At 40.5% G+C, this 23,741-nt stretch overlaps 1 protein-coding gene across 1 annotated transcript in view; it reads right to left on the bottom strand.

Moving 5' to 3' along the window:
- Positions 1-23,741, bottom strand: part of LOC137607339 (ephrin type-A receptor 7) — a 152,763-nt gene that overhangs the window by 100,803 nt on the left and 28,219 nt on the right. The window contains exons 2-3 of the mRNA XM_068333031.1: positions 17,792-17,856; positions 12,031-12,703 (exon numbers count right to left, since the gene is read on the bottom strand). Coding sequence (XP_068189132.1) covers positions 12,031-12,703; positions 17,792-17,856 — 738 coding nt within the window. The remainder of the gene's footprint in view (positions 1-12,030; positions 12,704-17,791; positions 17,857-23,741) is intronic.

Below are 23,741 nucleotides of genomic sequence, written 5' to 3'. Positions count from 1 at the left end.
TCCCACCATTGCATCATCTCCTCCTTCCCTCAAGCCATCCATTGTTTTCCTCTCGTCCTCCATTTTTGCTTCTGTCATCCCTTTATCCACCTGTCCATCTTTCATTTTGACCAGATGATGCATGCAGTCCTTGATCCAGAGCACAGGAAGAGGCTTCATAAATACTCTATCCATCACGCCGGCAGGGCCAGTTAAAACCACATGACATGCACAGCTTTGGTTTGCTGTTTGTATATTTTTTCAGTGCCGTGTCAACACATCAACGCAAAGACACACAATAGAGGCAAACAAAAGGGAAAACGTGAGTATTCAACCATGCTTACAGGCGTGTACATTTTTCCATCTGTAATGAGAAGAAACTGAGCATCTTTGTCGGCAAACATGCATGTGTGTTTGCATAATTCCTTCCAGGTATTATGTATGCATCATAAACTTGTGCACAAACAAAACAAAACAGCATAGGGATAAAGCTAACATACAGCTTGCGTGTGCATGTGTACGTTTTGCATGAACAGGTTAGCCAACGGTTCCAAATGCAAGATGTTCTACATATATACAACCGTATGCATGTGACTGTGTGTGTGTGTGTGTGTGTGTGTGTGTGTGTGTGTGTGTGTGTGTGTGTGTGTGTGTGTGTGTGTGTGTGTGCCTGTGTGAACTCATGCTCTTCCCATGTCTGATTTTTCAATCTGTGCAAACAGCGATGGTTCGCTGCGCTGCTTCAACTCTCAGTGTTCCGCTTGCCGCCCTCTCAGCGTGTCCTATGTGATGGATGATAGTGAAGGAAAATAACTAATTCAACAGTTGATTTACATTGTTATGGATGGTGAGCAGCACAACACACAGGGACACAGAATCACAACTAAGAGTTGTGACAACCAACCAACAAAAGCTGACTTGTGATTGGCTGAGGTGCCTGTTTGTCAAAAAACCCACAAGTGGAGCACATCTTTCTCTTTGAACGTGTGTTTGATACGAGAGTCACAACACAACACAACACAACACTGGATTCCAGCCTCTAACATTTGTGTTTTTTCATAGTTTCAACTTCACTAATCTTCCAGTAATTTTCACTGAACATCATAAGAGGTAAATAATCTGTTATAAAAAATAATAATAAGAACTTTACAAAGGCAAATAAAAGTATTTTTAGCATCTTTGGCCCGCGAGAACTGCTGGAATAAAATATTAACTCTAGGTTCATTTTTGCTTAAGAACAAGTTTGAATGAGGCTGAGTTCTGAGACATGCCTCTGTCCATGTACATATCCGTGCAATAACCCCCCCCCATCTCTGTCTCTTTCTCTCTCTCTCTCTCTCTCTCTCTCTCTCTGCTCATCTTACCCCCACCCCCCACCCCCCCAGATCTCTCAGTGTGCAATCGGACCACAGTCTCTGCAGGAGACCTCTATTCCACTGCACAGTGGAAATGTCCCATAACCCACCCATAACACTCGCCTCAGGACACCAATCACTTCACACTGCTGCCCACTGTCAGTGTGTGCATGCAAGAGAGAGGGAGACAAAAGGAAAGCACCACAGAGAGAAAAACCAATACTCACGTCCACATGTGTAAAGAGAGCATTTAATGATTATTCAAATAGCGTGTACAGCAAATCCACCACAACTCTCTTGGAATATGAAACACGACCGAGCCAGAGTGTATGTCCAGATTTAAGTTCCCATGTTTCTGTTCAGTGATGTGTGAGCGTCTGTGTTCCTAAGTGTTAATGAGTTAATGTATTCAAAGGGATTATGGGTTGTCTAATCAATATGAGGACTGCAGGTGTTCATGGAGATATGCCTTATTATACATCAAAACAATGTGTGTGTGTGTGTAATAATAATAATAATAATAATAATAATAATAATAATAATAATAATAATAATAATAATAATAATAATCCACCTTTATTCATCCACACAATGGGGAAATTATGTGTGTGTGTGTGTGTGTGTGTGTGTGTGTGTGTGTGTGTGTGTGTGTGTGTGTGTGTGTGTGTGTGTGTGTGTGTGTGTGTGTGTGTGTGTGTGTGCGTGTGTGTGTGCGGGTTGGATGAGGACAGAAACAGATGGAGTGGGTTTTGGACAAATATCGCAGATCAGCCGGTGAGAGAGATGGAATGAGGCCATGAATGAGCACGTATATCTAGAAGTGCTTGTTTTTCGTGTATTCAAGAGTGTGTGGACATGTAAATATCCAAAAATTCCCAGCATGCATTTACATGCATAAACATGCATTTACGTGTAAGCACATGTGAGATTAGTGGATGCCTATGAACGTAGGCCATTATTTCACAAGAGACGAGAACAAACTGAGGTGGGGGGGGACCAAGCTGGTACAAGCCGGCGTGCCAGATTCCTTCTGGCGTCGGGGGAAGGGTACTCAGTCCTCATGGTAGGCCCTTCAGTAGAGGCTGTGACTACAGAGCACACAGCTCACACATTCCCAAAAGAGCAACAACAAGCTGCAGTGACATCAGAGTAATAGCAAACACACAAACAGCACTTTAAAACTACACAATAAAGTTTGTGATGAGCAACCTTTATTCCTAATAGAAGAAAACTGAAACAAACATCCCTTCCACTCAATCATTATTATTATATATGTTGTACGGGGAAAGAAAATGAATATCTGTATTGTAAATGAAAACACTTTTATTTTAGAACACAGCACCAGGTTTCCGAACTAAAGAGATGTCCTTGAAGCTGCTTTTTGAGATCCCTTCCAACGATTTTTTTATTATGTGACATTTTGACTCATTTTACTTTGACAAACCTCACATGTCCTTGTGATTCATGGGAAGTGAACAAATGAACTAATGAGACCAATTGGATTGGATTGTATGAATAAATGTCATCCGCAAGTCTAATTGTGGATATACCAGGCATCTGTTCAGTACATTAAAAACCTCTTTTTCATTTCACTCATATGACCAGAATGAGAAATGCAAACTAAAAATAATCTCTGCTTCAGCACGAACCACAGCAAGGCCAAATCCTGACTAGGGTGCGTACTGTATATGCACTTGTCCTCTTCTGACCATTTTGATGGAATAAGTACATTTTGCAGAGGTTAAAAGGGAGCAGGCAGCTCTATAGACATATCCAACATCAATTTTGAACAGTTGGTAAGTTATTAGTGGAGGTTGAATAGGAATGGAAAGAGCAATTTCTCAACGGAGCCTTTTCACCAATGATAAATACTTAACGGAGAAGGAGGGACGCACACGAACGGTGGACATGCTGCTTGCATATGCGTATATCTGAGCAAAGATTTGATGTTTTATTTCCAGTCAGCCCTCCCTGAAGCCTGGGAGAAGAAAAGTTTTCGGAACCCGGTCCCCACGTGACACGCTTGCATGTGTGCTGTGACAAGTCTCAGATACGCCACTTCAGGACACAAAGAATTACGCAGTCTGACATAATCACAATTGTCTTCAGGCTAAGATGCAGCTTGTCTTCACTCAACCTTACATCATATCAGCGAGTGTTTTCACCCATCAGAAAAGTGAACAATGGGAGGCAGCAATCAAGTGGCTTCACATTACATGAGTTAAAATTAGCAGTAATCTCTGGAAAACTGGTCGAATGTGTAGATACACAAATGCATATCCATGAAAGCATCTGCTACCATTGATCCTTTACACTAAATAAGCTCTAACATGGATGTTCCCTTCATTTCCAGCTTTGTGGTGATACAGTTTTTTGAACAGTAAATTTACTTTCAGATAACTTTCAAACTTGGAGCTGCATTGACTGAATTTGAACTGTTTATGAAAATAACGCATAATACCTTCATGTGGAAATAACATCCGTCTCACACCGGTTAGATTTGTCTCCTTGGAGATGTATCTGTTGGCTGAGTTGTTATTCTTTCTTCACTGTCCCATTTTGATTTATATTTTACTGTCACAGCTTCCTATCATTTCTATTTGCTGCAGGATAGCATCGGGTCTCTACAGCAAACATTACATTTATCACTGTGTTCGCTTCCCATTTTATGCTTTAACCTTTAATGATTTAAGCATGAGCAACTAAAATGAGAGCAACTTATCTCAGCTCCTTCATTGAGTGGTATTCTAAACACCCTTGTATGAAAATTGTTATTTATGTGCAAAGTGCATGGAAAATATAGCATTGGAATAAAAAGGGGGAGAACAAAGACAATATACTTGTGAGGGCAGGAACAAATCTGGCTTATTTGTCTTTTCACTCTCATTTTGTTACCTTACTAACATCACCTGTCATTTATTTGTATTAAAGAGTTCTTCTTGCATGATATTTCTCTCCTTAAATGAATGTTTGATTCAGCTCAGTGGTCACGAGTGAGGCAGAGAGAAACGAGGCTGTCATGTTGAGATAATGTGATTAAGCTGAATGCCAACCTTTTCCAACTTTGATGCATTCATGTCGGCTGTATTTAATTCATGAGACTGGTGTGGAGTATGGAAAGTGGTTAGAAAAGGCAGAGGAGAACGGGAGTAACTTTTTGCTATTCCTGTTTAACTTTCTTTTTCTCGTCACTTCTAATTATCATTATCCCTCATGACCTGCACGTTTTTCCTCTCCCCCATATCAGTCTTAATCTCTTAACTTCTGTTTTTTTGCTTCCAACCTCGAAACCCCGTCAACCAACACTAATTTCTTTCTCCTCCTTTCTTTCTTCTCACTCACTCTCACATGAGCTACACCACCATTGTATGCATTTGAATTCATTCTCAGCTTTTGCACCTCATATTTAATGTATTCAGTTCAATTATTTCTGCACCTCTGTGTACTTTTATATTTACAGATTTTTTCCTGTTTTACTTTGTCATTTGCCTCTCTCCTTTCTTTTTTGCAACACTCCCAGTGAAAAAAGGAAGGAAGAATAAATTACATTAATCGTAAATGTTTGGCCTCCCTCTAGCTGTTGCTTTCAAGACCATCAAATCATTTTAATGGTCTGTCTGAAACTTATCACACATATAGGCACTTTTCCATCTATATGGGAATCTGTGTACAATTATGTCATTGTGTGCAAATGTTTGTTGGTCTGAGTGTGCCTTCATTCCTTTTGCCCGGTTCTCGTTTGACAGGCCGATTAAATAAATACGTCAGATGGTGTTCTCAAAAGAACACATTTGTTTCTCTCCCAGGACAAAGTGAATTATTTACCATGAAAGCTGAAGAGAGAAATGACTAACGGTGGCTGGTGACATAGCAGAAGAGAGAAGAAAGATGAAAGATGTAAAAGGACGGAGGGAGGGGGAGGACCAGATGGGCAGGGATGGAATGGAGCCAGGGTGAGCTGGTAAAAAGAAATGGGTTGGAAAAAAAAAAAAAAGCGTGTTTAAAGAAAGAAGAAAGGAGAGTCTGGCACTTGCAAGGGAACACGGCGATGGGAAGACATAGCAGCTTTGAGAGGGAGGCATTTATTTAATTTTTTTTTAGAAAGGTACAAATCAATTGGAGGGAAACAAGGGAGAAAGCAGAGCACAACAACATAAAAGTCAATGAAGAAAATATGACAGCACTACTGTCTGAGGCACACAACAAAAGAAATAGAGAGGGCATTATAAGAAGTGACAACAGACAGAGGGGGAGATGAGTGAAACAGAGGGAGTGCCTTCAGAAACATATGATTGGGCACTGGTGCCACAATATTAGACCTCACCACTGCATGGAAGCGCGCGGGCACACACACATACACACACACACACACACACACACACACACACACACACACCGTCTGTCGCTCTTGCGACCACACACACACACATCAGATGAGTCTCTCCAGCAGATTTCAAACTGATAACCTCACTCACACCACCTCACCCTGTCGCATGGTCCACACAGGGTGCACAGAAGGGAGGTGTGGAATGACAGAAGCAGCATATTAGAGGGAAAATTAAAGAGGGTGGAAGGGGAGGAGGTAAAAGGGTGCGGTACGTAAAGACATGAGGGGGAGAGAGGGAAGGAAAGGGAAGGTGTGCAGTAAATTACAGACGAAAGGAGAGCAGCATGGGCCTGGAGCCGGATTGTGGTGAAGCAAACAACAGAGATAATAAGGGAATCTGCTGAAGGCATGCACCACACTCAGTAATTATATAGAAAGAGCACACTGCCTTAATTAGAACAGGATGGAGCTCATGAGTGTGAGACAAACAGACAAATACACATGAACATGAAGCACAGAACTTACAAGGTGAATTATTACATAATTATTTTTTTCCCTTGTCTGTTTCTGCCACTGGTGTTTCATAATGAGACAGAGAACATGCATCTGCTCATCACCGCAATTACACGCAGTGAAAATTCATAAAAAACACGCAAGGTCAGGATAGAAGCAACAGCGTCGGGTGTGTAACCGAGAAGTGTGCCAGCAGGGAGCTAAAGGATGCTTCTCCACTATATCATTTCTGATTCTCTGTTATTTAATTCACTTCCAAACCATTATTACACTGGAGGAAGCTCATTGGTTGTATATGTTAATTTTCAATTACATTCTCCTTCACACTTATACTGCTCTTCACAACTTGAAGCTGGTCAAGTGCCTCCGCAGTCTTCCAGTCGTCTGAGCAACTGGGGATTATGTGTTTCTCATTCATTTAATGTGCTAGGATCCCTCCCTTTATTTCATTGTTATGTAGTCTTCTTATGCAGGTTCAATTTTCAGAGACAAAGTGAGGAAAGTCATCAGACCAAAGAAAAATAGAGAATAATGTCCTTGTTTGACTCAATATTATGTAAAAATCTGGTTACTTTTTTCCAAGAAATTATTAATCCAAAGCTTCACTGATGGATTTGTCTGGACTCCACTGAAATACTTAACAGCAGAGGTTTGGTGATGTTATTTATATATTTCTTAATTTGATTTAAGCCTCTTGATGAGTCAGATGAGATGTGCAAAAGTTAACCAATCAGTGTCATGTCTTAATCTCTTTAAACATTAGGCAAACTTGTCTGCACTAAGCTATAGGTATGTGGTTTGTGGTTTACAGGCCTTCAACTTCCATCACCTTCCAACCATCTGTCTCATCATCATCCCATCAAGTTTTTTTATCGATCCAGATATACCGCGGTGTCCACACCATCTGTAATTTTCCAAAGCACAGCTGAAGCTCACATGAAGCTGAGCTTCCTTCTGTAGTCTAGAATAAAATGGGCATGGATCAATAATTAGCATGATCACTATACACGGATCTGAACATAGTCAACTGACATGCTTCCATATATCAAGGAAATGGCGCCTCAAGTCTTTGGATGTCTTTGGTGATATTTGAGCTTGACATGACTTGATGGAAATCTGAGTGAAGACAAAAAGAATGAAACTATGACATCAGGATCTTCCCCCTTTACTTTGAAATAGCTTTTTTCCTGTGGTTTGGTTCACTGAATTGAATCTACATTGAGAAAAAGCCAAAGAATACTGTGTTTTTCTTTTTTCCCCATTGTTTTTACTAAATTGATGTTGGAAAAAAACAGCAAAGAACAGTTTCCTCAATTAATAAGTGAATCATTCCCTTTTTTCACACAATCTTATTGATCAGTCTGTATACAAAAGAATAATTTTGATTAACATGGAAACAGTTTTTCTTCGCGTTATTCATGTAAACATACATGCTAAGGCAGTAGATGGTAGTGTAACTTTTCAAAATAGGCAATACAGAATAAGATCACTAGAGCAGTGGGCGCCCACTCCTCAACCTACCTCTTCATTTCCTGTCAGATATCTGTCAGGAAACAAGGTTTTAAAATAAAATAAAAAAAATATGTTTTTATTTTCAAAGGTTTTCAGTCCCCTAAAGCATCATTGTAATGGACTTGATTAGCCTGAAGATGGTTCAACGTTGGAAAAAAAAACTTAAGTGAAAAACATGTACTGTATATACATGTATCATAAAAAGAGTTTAGTAATGCTTTCAGCACACGTGTTGTGGCTGCTGTCCAAATTGAAATCTTTGCTCATTAGCAATTGACTCTGGATCAGAGCATGAAAAATTAATTTTAAAAAAATAAAAAATTGGAAAACAAATACATGAGTGCTGGAATACAAATGAATCCTTTTGCTGCCTCCATAATGCATAAATATTAAACTGATACGGAACAAGCATCTTAAAGTGCAGGGAAAAAATATAGTATACATAAGCATATATCAACTTGAAGCATGTAAATACAAACATTCTACCATTAAAAAAAGTCAGTCTATTTATAAGTGAAATGAGGCTGGTATCAGCATTAAAGGAGCACAAACGTTACACAAGCAGCATGGTGACAACAGATGCCGAAGTCACTGCTTCACAGTGTGTAGCATAATCCTCTTCTCAATGAACAGCACTATCTGCTTGTGCCCTTATCAGTAGCTACTCACTGGCTATTCAATATTATTGACCTGTACTTAGAAAGTTAGTACATGAGCACTCACAGAATAACACAAACAGACCCAGGGGTAAATCAGACGTAGTTACAAACCTACACTAAGAGGTCGTGTAACCGTTGCTTTGCATTCATTACATTTCACCGCCTTAACTAATACACAAACTGCAATCATGGCAACATTAGTGTGATTGTGATATAGAGTGACCGCTATAGTCACTCTGCCTGTGATCATCAAGCTCACAGAAACAATGTCCTTGCTCCAGACAGACCTGGACTCAAGTGAGACTGTCTGCTGAATGAAAAGTACAGTGGAGTGTATGTGTGTGTGTGTGTGTGTGTTTGTGTGTGTGTACGTGCGTGCGTGCGTGCGTGTGTGTGTGTGTGTTAGTGTGTGTGTGTGTGTGTGTGTGTGTGTGTGTGTGTGTGTGTTTACAATACGTGTGTGTGTGTGTGAGTAGCAACAGAGCAATTCTTTTTAGCGTAGTTTAGCAGAGCATTACGGTTGATCAATAGCTCTGGTGCAGTGGGAGATGCTGGCATTGGGGCTGCATATTTATAGCGTTACAGCTCAAGTGAGAAATTAGGTACAGCAGTGGCAGCATACGTTAATATAGGGAATATAAACACAGGGTTGAGCAACAAAAATACTGCATCTACCATCGCAAACCTTGTCCGTCTTGTTCCTTTGGCAACAAGTCTGGCTTATTCTGTTCTGCCTCTCATCCTGGATTTCCTCCTGTAAAATAAGTTTCGCTCAGCTTTCTTTCTCCTGACTAAAACTCAGAGTTATTGGCTTCTGTTTGCGATGTTCAGGTTTCTTTTGTTATCAGTTAACATTAAATTTTACATAATTACATAAGCAGGTCAAACACTGGTATCTTCACATATTTTAGGTCATCAAATGATGCTTTTATTCCTAATGTTCATTTAACATGAAAGCAATGAATGCGAACACGAAGCTCCAACATTCAGTAAGCTCATAGCTATATGAGTTATAGACCCTAGTAATACCATTGCACACTATTGCGTTTTGACCATGGTACTACCATTGCAGTACCACTGTGTTCTAGACGGTAGGAGTACCACTGTAATATTAATGTGATCTCCAGACTATTATATTACCATTGTAGTACTGCTGTATTCTACATTGCAGTAGTACCATTGTAGTGATACAATGTTGTAGACAGTAGTAGTACCTGGGCTGAAGCTGTATTTCTGTTTCAGTTGATGTAAGAAGGGGAGTATAAACTATTAATTCATAATCAGAGAAGTCCAATCTTTTAAATTTTTCATCTTTTTGAGAAATCATATCCTTTATTTTGAATCAAGTAGCAGAAATTGTCAGGAGTACTTTGTCAATCCAGTCAAACAAAACAAAAATGAAGCTGCCCACAATATATAAGCTAACAATTTTTGTGAGTTTTACAAGTCTTGCTTAGTTTGAAGTGTATGCACACAAAGAATAACCACTTCACAGTGGTAAATAATCAGCGTCCTCTTCAGAAAATAAGGTTAACTGGGAAAATTGTCAGGAGATGCAACACATGGGAGACACCAACATGCTGTTAATTCTGTAGCGGCTCCTCATTAAATTTGTCCAATGTTAAAAGGACAAAGGCATTTGTTCCCTTGTTCTTTCTATTTTCCTCTGTCTTTGTTTCCAGGTATCTCAGTCTATCATGACACATCTGCCTTTTAAAACTCTTTAGACGTAAAGTCAAGGACAGATTCAAAAATACACACATTCATTGTTTGTGTTGTAAAAATGTGCCTATGCATCTGCAGTTAGTTTAATTTGTGGAGGCTGGAAAACAAGAACAAGCATTAATCTCTCCCACATTAGCCATAAATGAATCTTTTTCAGTATACAGTAGTAACATTTCATAGTAACTGTGGCCTGTTCTGCCTTTCAGCAGAGCTGTCAGTTTAAAGACGAAAAGAACATGAAACAAACTTACAAACTGAGCCATGTGTTGAATTGTTCTCTCAAAAAGTCAAACCAGCTGTCATTCCTCACAGCTGTGGCCGTTTCCACAACCTGTATCATCTATAAACCATCATCGGTGGTAATATCTCAATCATTGTCGAATGTCACAAAAATAATCAATGATGCTGCTAATAGCCCATTATTAAAAATGACTGAGACTTTCACACAAAAAGGATTAAATTGAGAGAAATTGAATGAAACAATGTACTCAGGATAATCAAATGATGCGACTGTACATTATTAACAGAAATAATTCATTTCTAACAACAGCTTATCACTCATAACCGATTAATACAAAGAGTACAGCACTCCAACTAAATCAGCCCTTTATTACAATGAAAACAGTCACTGCATTGCACAAAAAATGCAAGATGGGGTGTGAAAGCGATCAAACTGCCGCTGCTGTATGAGCAACAGTTTGTGGTGCAACACATTAGCCAATGACTTTGCACCAAAAACGCTTCATGTAAGTGAGTCTGTACTGTGTGCGCTGCATGTGTGTGTTCATGCAATATAGGCTCTTATGTGTGGAAATAAGCAATCTCATGAACACAAAGAGTACATGAGTCATTGTGCTCATGCTGCTAAGACTGTTCAGGCTTATGGATCACACGCAATGTCTCACATGTGTGACAGCTGTCTTTGGATGTACGCAAAAAACAAGATAGTGTCACTGTTACATTGAGTACCTACTTACTTACTTACTTACTTACTTACTTACTTACTTACTTTAATAATCCCGGAGGAAATAAGTACTGATGTCATTGTCATTGCTGACAAAAGCAGGTATGGATTGAAATAGATTGAGAAAGACTTTTCTGTGCTTCTATAGTGTTCTTTAGAAATAATGTCTACTCTTTATCCTACTCTTTGTGTCAGCACTTGTGAACATTGCTTTCTGTTTGATTCCTCTCTATATTACCAAGTTACAGGCAACCATTTAGACTTTTCCCCGTCTCAGAGCTGCCTCACAGATGAACTGCTGACCTGTCCAGCCTCTACCCTCCCATGGATACAAGCAGGAATGGGCTTGCCCAGGGTCAAGCCATAGGGAAACGAGACAAAATAGGGTATACAAGCGTTCTTTTTCTCTCCTCAGCAACTGTTTCTACTTTGTTCTGTACGAACCTAAGGCATTCCCAGGACAGATGAGACATACAGTATAATCCCAACAGTCTGTAATAGGTCCTTTCCCAGTTGGACAAGAAATTCCAAAGGAGGTATCCTAACTAGACACCCCAACCACCACCAGTTTTCATCACCACCCAGAGCTCAAGACTAGAGGTGAGGGACGAAGCTGAGATCAACTGCTAAGTTGAGTTTTGCCTCCTGACTCAAATATCATTTCACCATCATGGTTCAAGACAACACCCTCTTGAACATACCAACATAGACTTTTACAGCACTCTTGAACTGCATTGGAAACAGGCATAAATTATCTGCTGGTATACTATTTTGAAATGTTTTAAGGAAATGTTAAGGGTAGAAAAAAATCCAAAATGATTATCCATATAATCTATCATTTCCTTCTCTCAGAGTAAATGCTTAAGGATTGATATAACTCACAGTTGAATTCTTAAGTTCCACATTCCTCCCTCTCTTTCTGGCATTCGCAACAAGTTCCTTTTCTTCCATTTTAAATTATTTTTTACTAACTCACTCTGATTGCTCATTCCTTACCTTCACAGCTGCTGTGTCCTTCCTCATAGCCAGCGCTGCAGCTGCACTTCCCAATAGGAACCAGCCATTCCCCCTCGGCACTGCAATGCATCCTGGGAGGACTGTCCATGTCAACCTCAGAATTGTTGACACAGGTGCCACGGACTTCTACCAGCGTGGCGAAGGCAGCCTCAGCTACTGTGTCAGGGAACACTGCCAAGTTCTGGACTGTTGCAAGACAGCGTTTGTAGTAGACGCGCACGGCCACCAGGGCTACACAAGCACCAACATCCTGGAAAGCCAGGTGGAAGCCCTTGCGGTTGAGGTGTCCGATTTCCCGGACTTCCGTATTTAGCTTCATCTTCCTCTCACCCAGGTCACCCTGAGTAAAGCTTTCATCAGCAGCAATGGTGTCAATCTTGATGTAACGATCTTCTCTGGTCACACCCCCAAGGTCCCTGTCCGACTCCACATACAGGAGGTTGAAGGTCTCCTTACAGGTGCCTGCCACGCCAGGGATACTGTTGCAATCACGTAATGTGAACTGGAGCTCCACAAATATGCGCTGACCACCTCGACGTGCCACCCAACCCGTCTGAAGCCAGTTGTTCTGCTGAGTGGGCTCCATCACGTTGCAGACCTGGTACGTGCGGATTGGCTTGTACTTCTCATCTACACCACTTATCTCTTCCCACTGATGAAAAGCAGACATAAGGGAAGGGGACAAATATGGGAAGAGAAATAATAATTGTTAATAATCGGTCTATATCCTAAAAAAACATTGTTAAAAGTCTTAAGATAAAGACACTGAAGTCTTCAATGTAGATAAAACCAACAATTAAAAGACAATACAAAGATTATTTAGCTTTATTCAGAAAATGATGGACAGGGATTTTTTTTTTTTTTCAGTTCGGCCGGATGTAGTCGGCCTGATCTGATTATTTTCATCATTGACATGGACATCTTAATGATTTATTAGACCATCTTATATCCTATGTGCCCTTAAATTATTTATGTAATAGAAACTGCTATTTAATTGGTGTTATGACAGAAATATAGACGTACTAGGGCATGATTTACTGTAAAAACAATTAGCTGATTTGATTCACTGTAGGACATTTGCATTAGAATATAGATGTCAGAAAAAGTTTAAGTTATTGAGCAACAATGATTAATTTATAATGATTACAATTCCCGCAGCCCTTTTTGAATTACATACCAAATTGACATAGAGTAAGCACTGAATATGTACCTATCACACACTAGCACAACACAGTGAAAATAGGTTATTGGTGATGTAACACAATAATGTAGCTGCAAGAGGGCACAAGGCAGTGTCTTATTGTGCTGGTCCCGAGCCCGGATAAATACAGAGGGTTGTGACGGGAAGGGCATCAGACATAAAACTTTTGCCAGATCAAACATGCAAATCAAATCTATGACTTCCATACTGGATCAGCCGAGGCTCTGGTTAACAACGACGGCCATCAGTGCTGTTCACCTACAGGGTGGAAATTGGACTACTATTAGTCGAAGAAGGAGAGGAGGAAAGTGTGTTCATAGGAAGAGAGAGAAGAGGAACACTTGGTACATAGGACTGAGTATGGGCATTGAATGTTGGAAATATGACAGGAAAAGGTAGAGAGTTGGTTGACATGATGCAGAGGAGGAAGGTAGGCATACTGTGTGTCCATGAGACCAGGTGGAAACGTAGCAAGGTTAGAAGTTTATGAGCAGGGTTCAAGTTGTTCTATCATGGTGTAGATAGGAAGAGGAATGGAGTAGGAGTTATCTTGAAGGAGGAGTTTGTTAGTAATGTTCTGGTGGTATGGGGCGGCAGTGGTATGGGGCGGCAGTGGCTCAGTGGTAAAGCGGGCGATTGAGCGGGTCGTCCTATGATTTAAGATCGGCGGTTCGATTCCCACTCCCGCCCCCCAAAAATACCCGGAGGTGAGCTAACAGTGGGAGGTGTCAGCTCATCTCCGGAGCACTGCCGAGGCACCCTTGAGCAAGGTGCCGTCCCCTTTACAAATTGCTCATTTGAGGCGCACCAAGAAGGAGCTGCCTGCCACTCTACCTCCACTGCATGCCTGCAGGCCCCTTTGTGTGTGTGTGTGATACAGGGGCCTGTACTCACAAATATGTATGCATGCGTTTGTAATCAGTAGCTAGAGTGTGCTTTCTTAATTTCCCTTCGGGGATCAAACCAGTATATAAAATTAAAAAAATTTAAAAAAAATTAAAGAGTGTCAGATAGAGTGATGAGTCCGAAGCTAGAAATCGAAGGAGTGATGTTCAATGCTGTTAGTGGGTATGCTCCACAGGTAGGATGTGAGCTGGAGGAGAAGGAGAAATTCTGGTTGGACTTTGGTGAACTGATGCAGAGCATACCTAGAAGTGAGAGAGTTGTCATTGGTGCAGACTTCAATGGACATGTTGGTGTAGGAAACAGAGGTGATGAGGACGTGATGGGCAGGTTTGGTATCCAGGAGAGGAATGCAGAAGGACAGAGATGGTGGTTGACTTTGCAAAAAGGATTGAAATGGTTATAGTGAATACTTTCTTCAGGAAGAGGCAGGAACATAGGGTGACCTATAAGAGTGGAGGTAGAGCACACAGGTAGACTACATCTTGTGTAGACGATGTAATCTGAAGGAGATCAGTGACTGCAAAGTAGTGGTAGGCGGGAGTATAGCCAAACAGCATAGGATGGTGGTGTGTAGGATGACTCTGGTGGTGAGGAAGATGAAGAGGACAAAGGCAGAGCAGAGGACGAAATGGTGAAATCTGAAAAAGGAAAAGTTGCATGACTTTTAAGAAGGAGCTAAGACAGGCTCTGGGTGGTCAGGAGGTACTTCCAGATGACTGGACAACTACAGCTAATGATATCAGGGAGACAGGCAGGAGAGTACTTGGTATGTCATCTGGAAAGAAAGTAGATAAGAATACTTGGTGGTTGAATGAGGAGATACAAGAGTGGATACAGATAAAGAGGTCAGCTAAGAAATGGGACACTGAGAGGACTGAGGAGAGTAGACAGGAGTACAGGGAGATGCAGCGTAATGTCAAAGTACAGGAAGCAAAGGACAAACAATGACAAACAACAAATTACGATGACTTGTATGCTAGGTTGGACAGCAAGGAAGGAGAAACTGATCTGTACAGGTTGGCAAGACAGAGAGACAGAGATGGGAAGGACTTGCAGCAGGTTAGGGTGATTAAGAATAGAGATGGAAGTGTATTGACAGGTGCCAGTATTATGATGGAAAGATGGAAAGAGTACTTTGAAGAGTTGATGAAAAAGGAAAATGAGAGAGAACAAAGACTAGCAGAGTTGGCTGTTGTGTACCAGAAGGTAGTACAGATTAGTCTGGATGAAGTGAGGCGGGCATTGAAGAGGATGAAGAGTGGAAAGGCACTCCACACTGATGATATACCTGTAGAGGTATGGAAGTGTCTAGGAGAGGTAGCAGTAGAGTTTCTGACTGGGTTGTTCAACAGGATCATAGATAGTGAGAAGATGCCTGAGGAATGGAGAAGTGTGCTGGTGCCCATTTTTAAGAACAAGGGAGATGTGCAGAGTTGTGGCAACTACAGAGGAATAAAGCTGATGAGACATACAATGAAGTTATGAGAAAGAGTAGTTGAAGCTAGACTAAGGGCAGAAGTGAGCATTTGTGAGCAGCAGTATGGTTTCATGCAAAAAATAGTACTACAGATGCAGTATTTGCTTTGACGATGTTGATAGAGAAGTACAGAGCAGGCCAGAAGGAGGTGCATTGTGTTTTTGTAGATCTGGAGAAAGCTTATGACAGGGTGCCCAGAGAGGAACTGTGGTATTGTATGAGGAAGTCTGGAGTGGCAGAAAAGTATGTTTGAGCAGTGCAGGACATGTATGAGGACTGTAAGACAGTGGTGAGGTGTAATCTAGGTGTGACAGAGGAGTTCAAGGTGGAGGTGGGACTGCATCAGCGATCAGCTCTGAGGCCCTTCTTGTTCGCTTTGGTGATGAACAGGCTGACAGACGAGGTTAGACAGGAATCTCCATGTACTATGATGTTTGCAGATGACATTGTGATCTGTAGTGAGGGCAAGGGACAGATGGAGGAGACGCTAGAGAGGTGGAGGTTTGTCCTGGAAAGGAGAGGAATGAAGGTTAGCCGCAGTAAGACAGAGTACATGTGTGTTAATGAGAGGGACCCAAGTGGAAGAGTGAGGTTACAGGGAGAAGAGATCAAGAAGGTGGAGGATTTTAAGAGAGCAATGGAGAGTGTGGAAAAGAGGTGAAGAAGCGTGTACAGACAGGATGGAACGGGTAGAGAAAAGTGTCAGGTGTGATGTGTGATAGAAGAGTTTCAGCTAAAATGAAAGGAAAGGTGTACAAAACTGTGGTGAGACCAGCGATGTTGTTTGGTCTAGAGACAGTGTCACTGAGGAAAAGACAGGAGATAGAGCTGGAGGTAGCAGAGATGAAGATGCTGAGGTTATCTTTGGGAGTGACCAGGAAGGATAGGATCAGGAATGAATACATCAGAGGGACAGCACATGTTAGAGGTTTTGGAGATAAAGTCAGAGAGGCCAGACTGAGAAAGTTTGGACATGTCCAGAGGAGAGACAGTGAATATATTGGTAGAAGGATGCTGAGTTTTGAACTGCCAGGCAAGAGTCCTAGAGGAAGACCAAAGATGAGGTTTATGGACATGAAGGTAGTTGGTGTGAGAGAAGAGGATGCAAAAGACAGGGTTAGATGGAGACGATTGATTCGCTGTGACCCCTGAAGGGAAAAGCCAAAAGGAGAAGAAGACTAACGGACGGACGTTAGCCTTCGGACGTTAGTCTCATTCAAACTAAAACCGACAGTTTCACTTGGCTAATGCTTGTAGTCCGAGGAATGTGAAAGTAACTTCAGGAAGTAAAGCTATTCCGTTGGAAGTATGAGGTAGTAACTGACACAGTAACCTACCTAAGTAAGTTCACAGTAGGAAGTTCACCGTGCAGTAAATGAAAGGGTCAGTGGGCTGCTATCAGGTAGGTAGTGTCTGAGATGGTGGATTACTTTGCTGTAGGTGGAGCTGGGGCTTATGGTTATCTGTACAGTTTGAATTTCCTCTTTTGTTATTTTTTAGTGGTCCCCTTCTTTGAATCAGCGTACAGATATTAAACTTGGGACAGGAGTCCCCAGGGACAACATGCCTTCAGGGGCATGTTGTCCCTGGGGACTCCTGAAGCAGTTTGCAGGGTACCGATAGGCCAGAAGGACTGCAGCTTCGGCTGTGATGGAGGCAAAACAGAGGGTGTGGGATGGAGATAGGGTGTGCTGCTCACAGGAAGGCTAGCCTCCAGAGTGGTAGTGGGTGACAAATGGCTTCAGCAGTGGCAGATTATTGTAAAAGAGCTACTGCATTTGTCTTAAAGCCATAATTTAGTGCTAAGGTTTTTACAAGATGAAGTGGTCCTAGCAAAAAAGGGCCATTTATCTGTGGCATCCTATCTGTGCGGCGGGTTTGGACACTGCAGTGTCCCCGCCCAAATTAGCAGTATCTATTAATAATAATGATGAGCTACGGACTTACAGAGAAAAAAAGCACAAGTGGTGAAAGAGACAGGGGGTGAAAAGTAGAAGGCAAATAACTAGGAAGGGAGAGAACGCAGAGTACCAGAGGGATGGAATGGGGTGGTCTGGGTCAGCTGTTGAGCAAGCAGCTGTGCTGTGGTGCCAAGTGAATAAAAAACAAATAGCCAAACATACAGACAATAAAAAAAAGCAACCAAGCACACTTACCCCATTGGGGGGATATGACGTCCAGCCCAGTTCTGCCTGAGTCTCTTTAGAGTTCAACAGCACCACTGCAAGACATAAGGAGATAACAGACAAGGGTAAGATGTCGTTGTAGAAACATTCATTGTGTATTGTGGTAGTTTCTCAGCATGACTGAACAAAACCAAACAAAAAACAAAACAATAAATGCTCATGGTGTAGTGTTGCATTTTTACACATCTAAGTGTGTGATTGAATGTGACGTGTTATATATAGCCATTAACACAGAGACAGGTTTGATCTAGCACTTTCAAAACAAGCCAAGACAGAGAGCTACTTGCAGAAAGGAGAAAACGCTGGGTTCTTTAAAGTCTGCTATGAGTTTTTCCTATCAGACCTCAGACACGGAACAAGAGCAAGCCTTGTCTTACATCAGCACCATGGATAGCGATACTAGAAATACAGTACTGCAAAGTCATATGGTGGAAAGAAAACTTAGTGGGCAACTTCTAAAATAGCATCAACAATAGACACACAATCACTTGTGGATTCATCAAAGGAACATCACAAATTGAACAAAATATTCACACACCATTTAATTCTACTTCTATTTCATTTTGTTTAGTTGGAAATATGACATTAAACTTTATTTTCAGAAGTTCAGAAACTGTCAGTGACAGGAAAGAAAACAAAACATTAGTTGTGTGTTTGTTTAAAATTTAGTTTGTTGCTAAAGCAATATGTGTTACAGTCTTTAAAATATTAACTTATCCTGAAACAAATTAATTAATGACTTACCAGATTAATGCTTACGTCTTGAAAATCAAGACAATAATAATTGTCGGGTAAAATGAGCTTTTCATGTTAAAGTGCATCCAAACACTAAGCTGACTAAAATCAAAGCTTAATTATCAACTATGCTGATGATTGATTAATTATTATAGTCATCTCACACTGAAGTAACAAATATGTTTCTGTTTCTCTTACTTACGTAAAAGGGAATTCCGTAAAGTACTTAATCAGTCCATTAAACCAAAGTTGCCACAACAATCCACATTTCAGTAGCTCTGATATCTGCTTCTTGTTTCATAATCAGTATAATGCAGCAGGCAAAGCATGCAAACCATTACCCACACATTTATCTTAATCCAAAATGTACTATGAACATCTGCAGTGGCATATGGTGAGCTGCATTTTTGCCCCATTTTTAAAGTATTTTGCTGATATTAAACTTACCAACGCTTTAAGCTATCTGCTTAAATAGACCCCCTCCAAACCCGCCACCATCCACACAGTTACTGGCTCTCAAACAGCCTTGAGACAAGGAGAAATCTTAAAACCACCCTGTACAAAGTCAGTTTTTAGCCTTTGAATTCTTGGAAAGTGATTCTTTCACTCTAGCACTTCACTGTGTTACTTGACCTTTCTTTTCCTCTTTGATGTTACAGTGCTTGAAAAAGGCATTTCTTCTCATGCTCAGCAATTCTGGCATGCTTGAAATGACAATTGTGAAACTAAACAACAAATATGTGCCTGTACTGACATTGACAATTTGCCACATTTATTAATTATTATTTACATGAGAATACACTGTTTCACCCTGTAAGCTATCTACTCAGTGGAAGAATATCAATACACGCTTTACAAATTACATTACATACTCATTAAGATTCACCCCCGCTGTGACTGCAGCTGACTTGCCACAACCTGTAGAAGCCTAAGACAGAAGACAGTTTTTCCTTCCTTGACCATAGCAGATCTGTTACTTAACACATAACTTTATTGTTTAGGGTTATACAATGCTGGGTGTCTAAAGCATGGATCTGTGCTTAGCTGATAACATAGAGGTATTTGGAGAAGATTAGAGCATGAGAGGTCAAAGGTGGTGAAGAGACACAGAGCGAGGCTGAGGCAGTAGAAAATAATCAGCCAGCGAGATGGGAAGAAGCAAGACTTTTGACATGAAGAAATACAAAAAAAGTTAAGCCAGCAAGAGAGCCAGAAAAGGAGAGAAGAGGAAGAGGATAGGAGTACATGAAGTGCAAATAAATGAATATGCAGTTAATACACAGAGGGCTCAATGTGCCTTAGCGAGCAGTCAGTCAGTCATAGAGAGACACAGAGGACAAAATTGGCACTATGATCACACACTGAATACATAAGTCCTATAATCACAGCCTAGTTAGACAGACTAATGGGTCTTTAGGGGCAGGAGGGCAACAGAGACACATAGAGAAGCAGATGAGAGAGATAAAATGAGTAGAGAGCGAAAAGGTTAGACAAGAAAATGTGTCAAAGAAAGAAAAGTTCTGCCTCTGTTGCCTACAGCTCTGACTAATAGCCATAACACATTAGCTGCTAAACAGCCATTTCAATGGCGGTCTCATAATTGCCCATCATTGTCGGAACAATGTGGATCTGTGATCCAATTTTGCTTTTCATGTCTGTTTGGATTCAGTCTCATGTAGGACATACAAGAGACTTTCATCACTAATAGTCAAAAAACAGTCAAAGCCAGATGACAGAAAAAGTATTGTGTAATGACATTAGATGGAGGCCCTAAACAAAAGAGAACCTGTTTAATGTCAGATGATCCGAGGAGCTGATCATTCAGCTGCTGTTTGGATTGGAATATTAAAAAATCAGAAGATGTGAGAGAGCAGATGAGCCTTAATGACTGGAGAGTCTGAAGTACAGAAAACATTTGAAAAAGTTTATTTGGAGAAAAAACTTCAATTGCGACAAGAAAACAATGCATGAATATTTTTAATCTCACAAACTACATCACACTAAGTCTGGCTGGTTGACTGGGCTCAGAACAAAACAGCCTGTCTTTTCAAAATTTCAAGCAAGACTGTCACCAAATGATTACACCCAAACATGTGCTCTCAATAAAAATAATGTGATGGGTTTCCTTTAAGAGCAAATGTGAAATAATTAGAATCCAGTGCTGCAGGGCATTTCTTTTAAGAAAGACAGAAATAGGTTTCAAAGTTTTCATTAATTGCCTACCTGAGAATCAAGTTTGCGACTATTGTGACAATATTTTTCTCATAGAATGTGAGACAAATGTTCAAATTGTAAACAAAACAGGAAAAAAAAAAATCTTTAAATTAACCAAAGGCAAGTCTTCAGTGTTTTGTTATGTGTAGAATTTAAAGATAATGACTAGCTCCATGAACAAAACATGATGGACAGGTGGTTGAAACATTTCTAGATCCCCTAATAGCGTATAATAAAATGCTATATGGAAACTGTACTTCATCCCATTTGTTCAATAAGTACATTTAAAGTTGTATAGAGCTATGTATTCAGAGGGAACACAGCAAATAAAAAACTATGTTTACTGGATATACTGTATTGCATACAGACAGTAACTTGTCTGACTGACATGCTAACCACAATGAATACCTGTTTCTAAGGATTTCATACCAAAGAATGGAATTTATACAGCATCAATATGACTTCTTGCCTCCATGCTTGGCTGGATGTCTCGTTTCTATCGGTCAAGCAGGTATTCATTCCAGTGTTTACTGAGTGAGCTGTGTTTCATCTTTGCTCTGTGTAGCAAAATCTGCCATGATATAGTACAAGCCATTAGAAATACTGTGATTCGGTGGTGCTGTAGTGCTGTGGTGCCACTGCTGTGTTCTATCCGAAGGTCACTTCTCATTTCAGCAGAGCTCTTTGGATTGAGATAGAGGGAGACACTGGAATTAAACAGCAATGTTGAAATGAAGGCTGCGTGCTCTTTATGGTGGATGACAACTTTTGTATTTTTCTCTGAGAAAAATTATTTTTTAAAGTGGACTCCAGGTAGCAGAGTTCAGGAACTAGATGAGTATAGACTTTGGTATGAAGTTATGGATTTTTTTTTTTGCATGGGTCTGTTAGCCATCGATAATGTGCATGAAAGGGTTTGAGGGTGTAGGCGGCGAAGGTTCCAAAGGATTCAAGGTTGTTTTTGTGTTTTGGTTTTTTTATCTAATGTGTAAACTCTTCTTATTACCTCTTTCCATCACTTTACCAAGACCTTCATGTGTTTTGTGATGAATTAATTGAGATTTCAGTCTTGTTGACACAGAAACATAACATGTAGGAAGCACTGAGAAGTGAGGCAGCTGTAAGAGACATGATGGATCCAAAAGTAAAGTATTTGGAGTGGTATTAGCATTTAGGAAGAGGCATAAACTAAAACATGTTTCTTTGTCTGTATAGTGTGTATAGATCTTGGCTACTGCTTCCTTTATAGGCTTAGAAGACAACAATCAGACAGCTCTGTCAAAGAGGCCAATTAAAGGGCTTGGAATTTTAAAACCTTCTCTTTTCTTTTGCAGTAAGTGTGTAACAGTTTAGTTAAGAGAAAATGAAGACTGCTAAGGCTGAGAAATGAAACTAGTGGTGGAGCAGAAAGAACTGAGAGAATAAAATGAAATGTTGTGGAGTCCTATACATACTTAATAAGTAGAGGGATGTTATACATCTCTTCCTTTGGTCACAGGCAAATAAAGTCTATGCCTTGCTAATGTGCAATAATTTCAGCTTAGCTCGAGCGCTGGCTGTCCTCACTGAACTGCAGGCAACTTATCAGGCAGGCTACACCAAGACAGACCAAAGGCCCCTGGAAGCTCACGGTGCACAAAGAGAAAGCTAAGATAGAGTGAGCACAGGCACCACTGGGACAACTATTGTCCAGTCATGATCTTATCAAACATTACAGGAAGATGAATGAAAAACCGAATCTTTTAAAAGCCTGAAACTGAGATAAAAGGTATAGAAGATTAAAGCTTAAGATATAGGAGAGCTGTAGCCATGACGCTCTGACTTGTTTTACACTAAATCATAAAAATAGTCTCAACTTGGCTTTTACTACTGTGGGACTCACACAATTTATTTAATATTTGAGATGCAATAACTTGTCACAAAAACTTGAGCTTTGATTTCGATCTAGGCCCCGACAAGGGCTTGTCTGTAATAAGTTGAAATTCATATGCATACTTTTAAATTTCGCTTTGCATATGACCTGTTGCCCTTGAGAATTCCCTTGTGTGCACAACTTTATATCAAGGAACTTAATCATGGCTTGCCCTCAAAGCCCTCAAACCATTGGCAATATATAGAAATAGCTGTGTAAACTGAAGGTTGAAGTTATTTGTCATGGGATACAGATGATGGGGGGATGGATCTGGATTGTTAAACACTAAAGACAGAATACTTATATCAAATGAAGAGTCGACAGGTATGTGCGCCAGTAGCGTAAAAATTTTATAAGGATAGTTTGTTGTTTCCTCAGGAGCGGCACTGGTTATTCACTTCCTCCCTAAACAGAATCATTGAAACAGAAGCGGCCTCGAGGCTGGTTTGGATTTACAGTCTCGCTCGAAGACTCTAGAGCAGGAATGTAACATGGGACTTGGAGGGTCTGCATCCGTGACACTTTATATGAAGGATGATCTTCCTGTTTGCTACACCACCCTGCTGCTCAAAGACGTGGGAGGCAAGAGAATATATGGCTTGACAGAAGCAACACAGTGATACTGCTGTTGAACAGATAAAAAAGGATAAATGGATGGGATATGAAGTGTCACATAAAAACACAAACAGGCACATAAAAGATAAATGCTGTGGATAAATGGACGCACACACAAATCAGGAACAAACACATACACACATATACACCATTGCCTGAGAAAAATAGTGTCAGGGAACTCACGTTGTCCCTAATACATTTAATAGCAGTTCTAACAACCGAGTACATTAACTTAAAATGGGGCTCTCCTTTTAAGAGAGTCATTAAACTTTCAACTTCAGTAATGTGACACACTGTAAAGAGATTTTGCTGTCTCCATTCTGAAACCTACCATCCAATTACCTGCATGATGCTTGATCATGGGTCAATGGATAAATACTATCATGAAGATAGTGCATGTGATTCTCATTTACTGTCATATGAGCTAAAACAAGCTGTAATTAG

The sequence above is a fragment of the Antennarius striatus genome, chromosome 14 (assembly GCF_040054535.1).
Source record: "Antennarius striatus isolate MH-2024 chromosome 14, ASM4005453v1, whole genome shotgun sequence".
Classification (NCBI taxonomy): domain Eukaryota; kingdom Metazoa; phylum Chordata; class Actinopteri; order Lophiiformes; family Antennariidae; genus Antennarius; species Antennarius striatus.
This window is presented reverse-complemented; position numbering and strand designations above follow the sequence as displayed.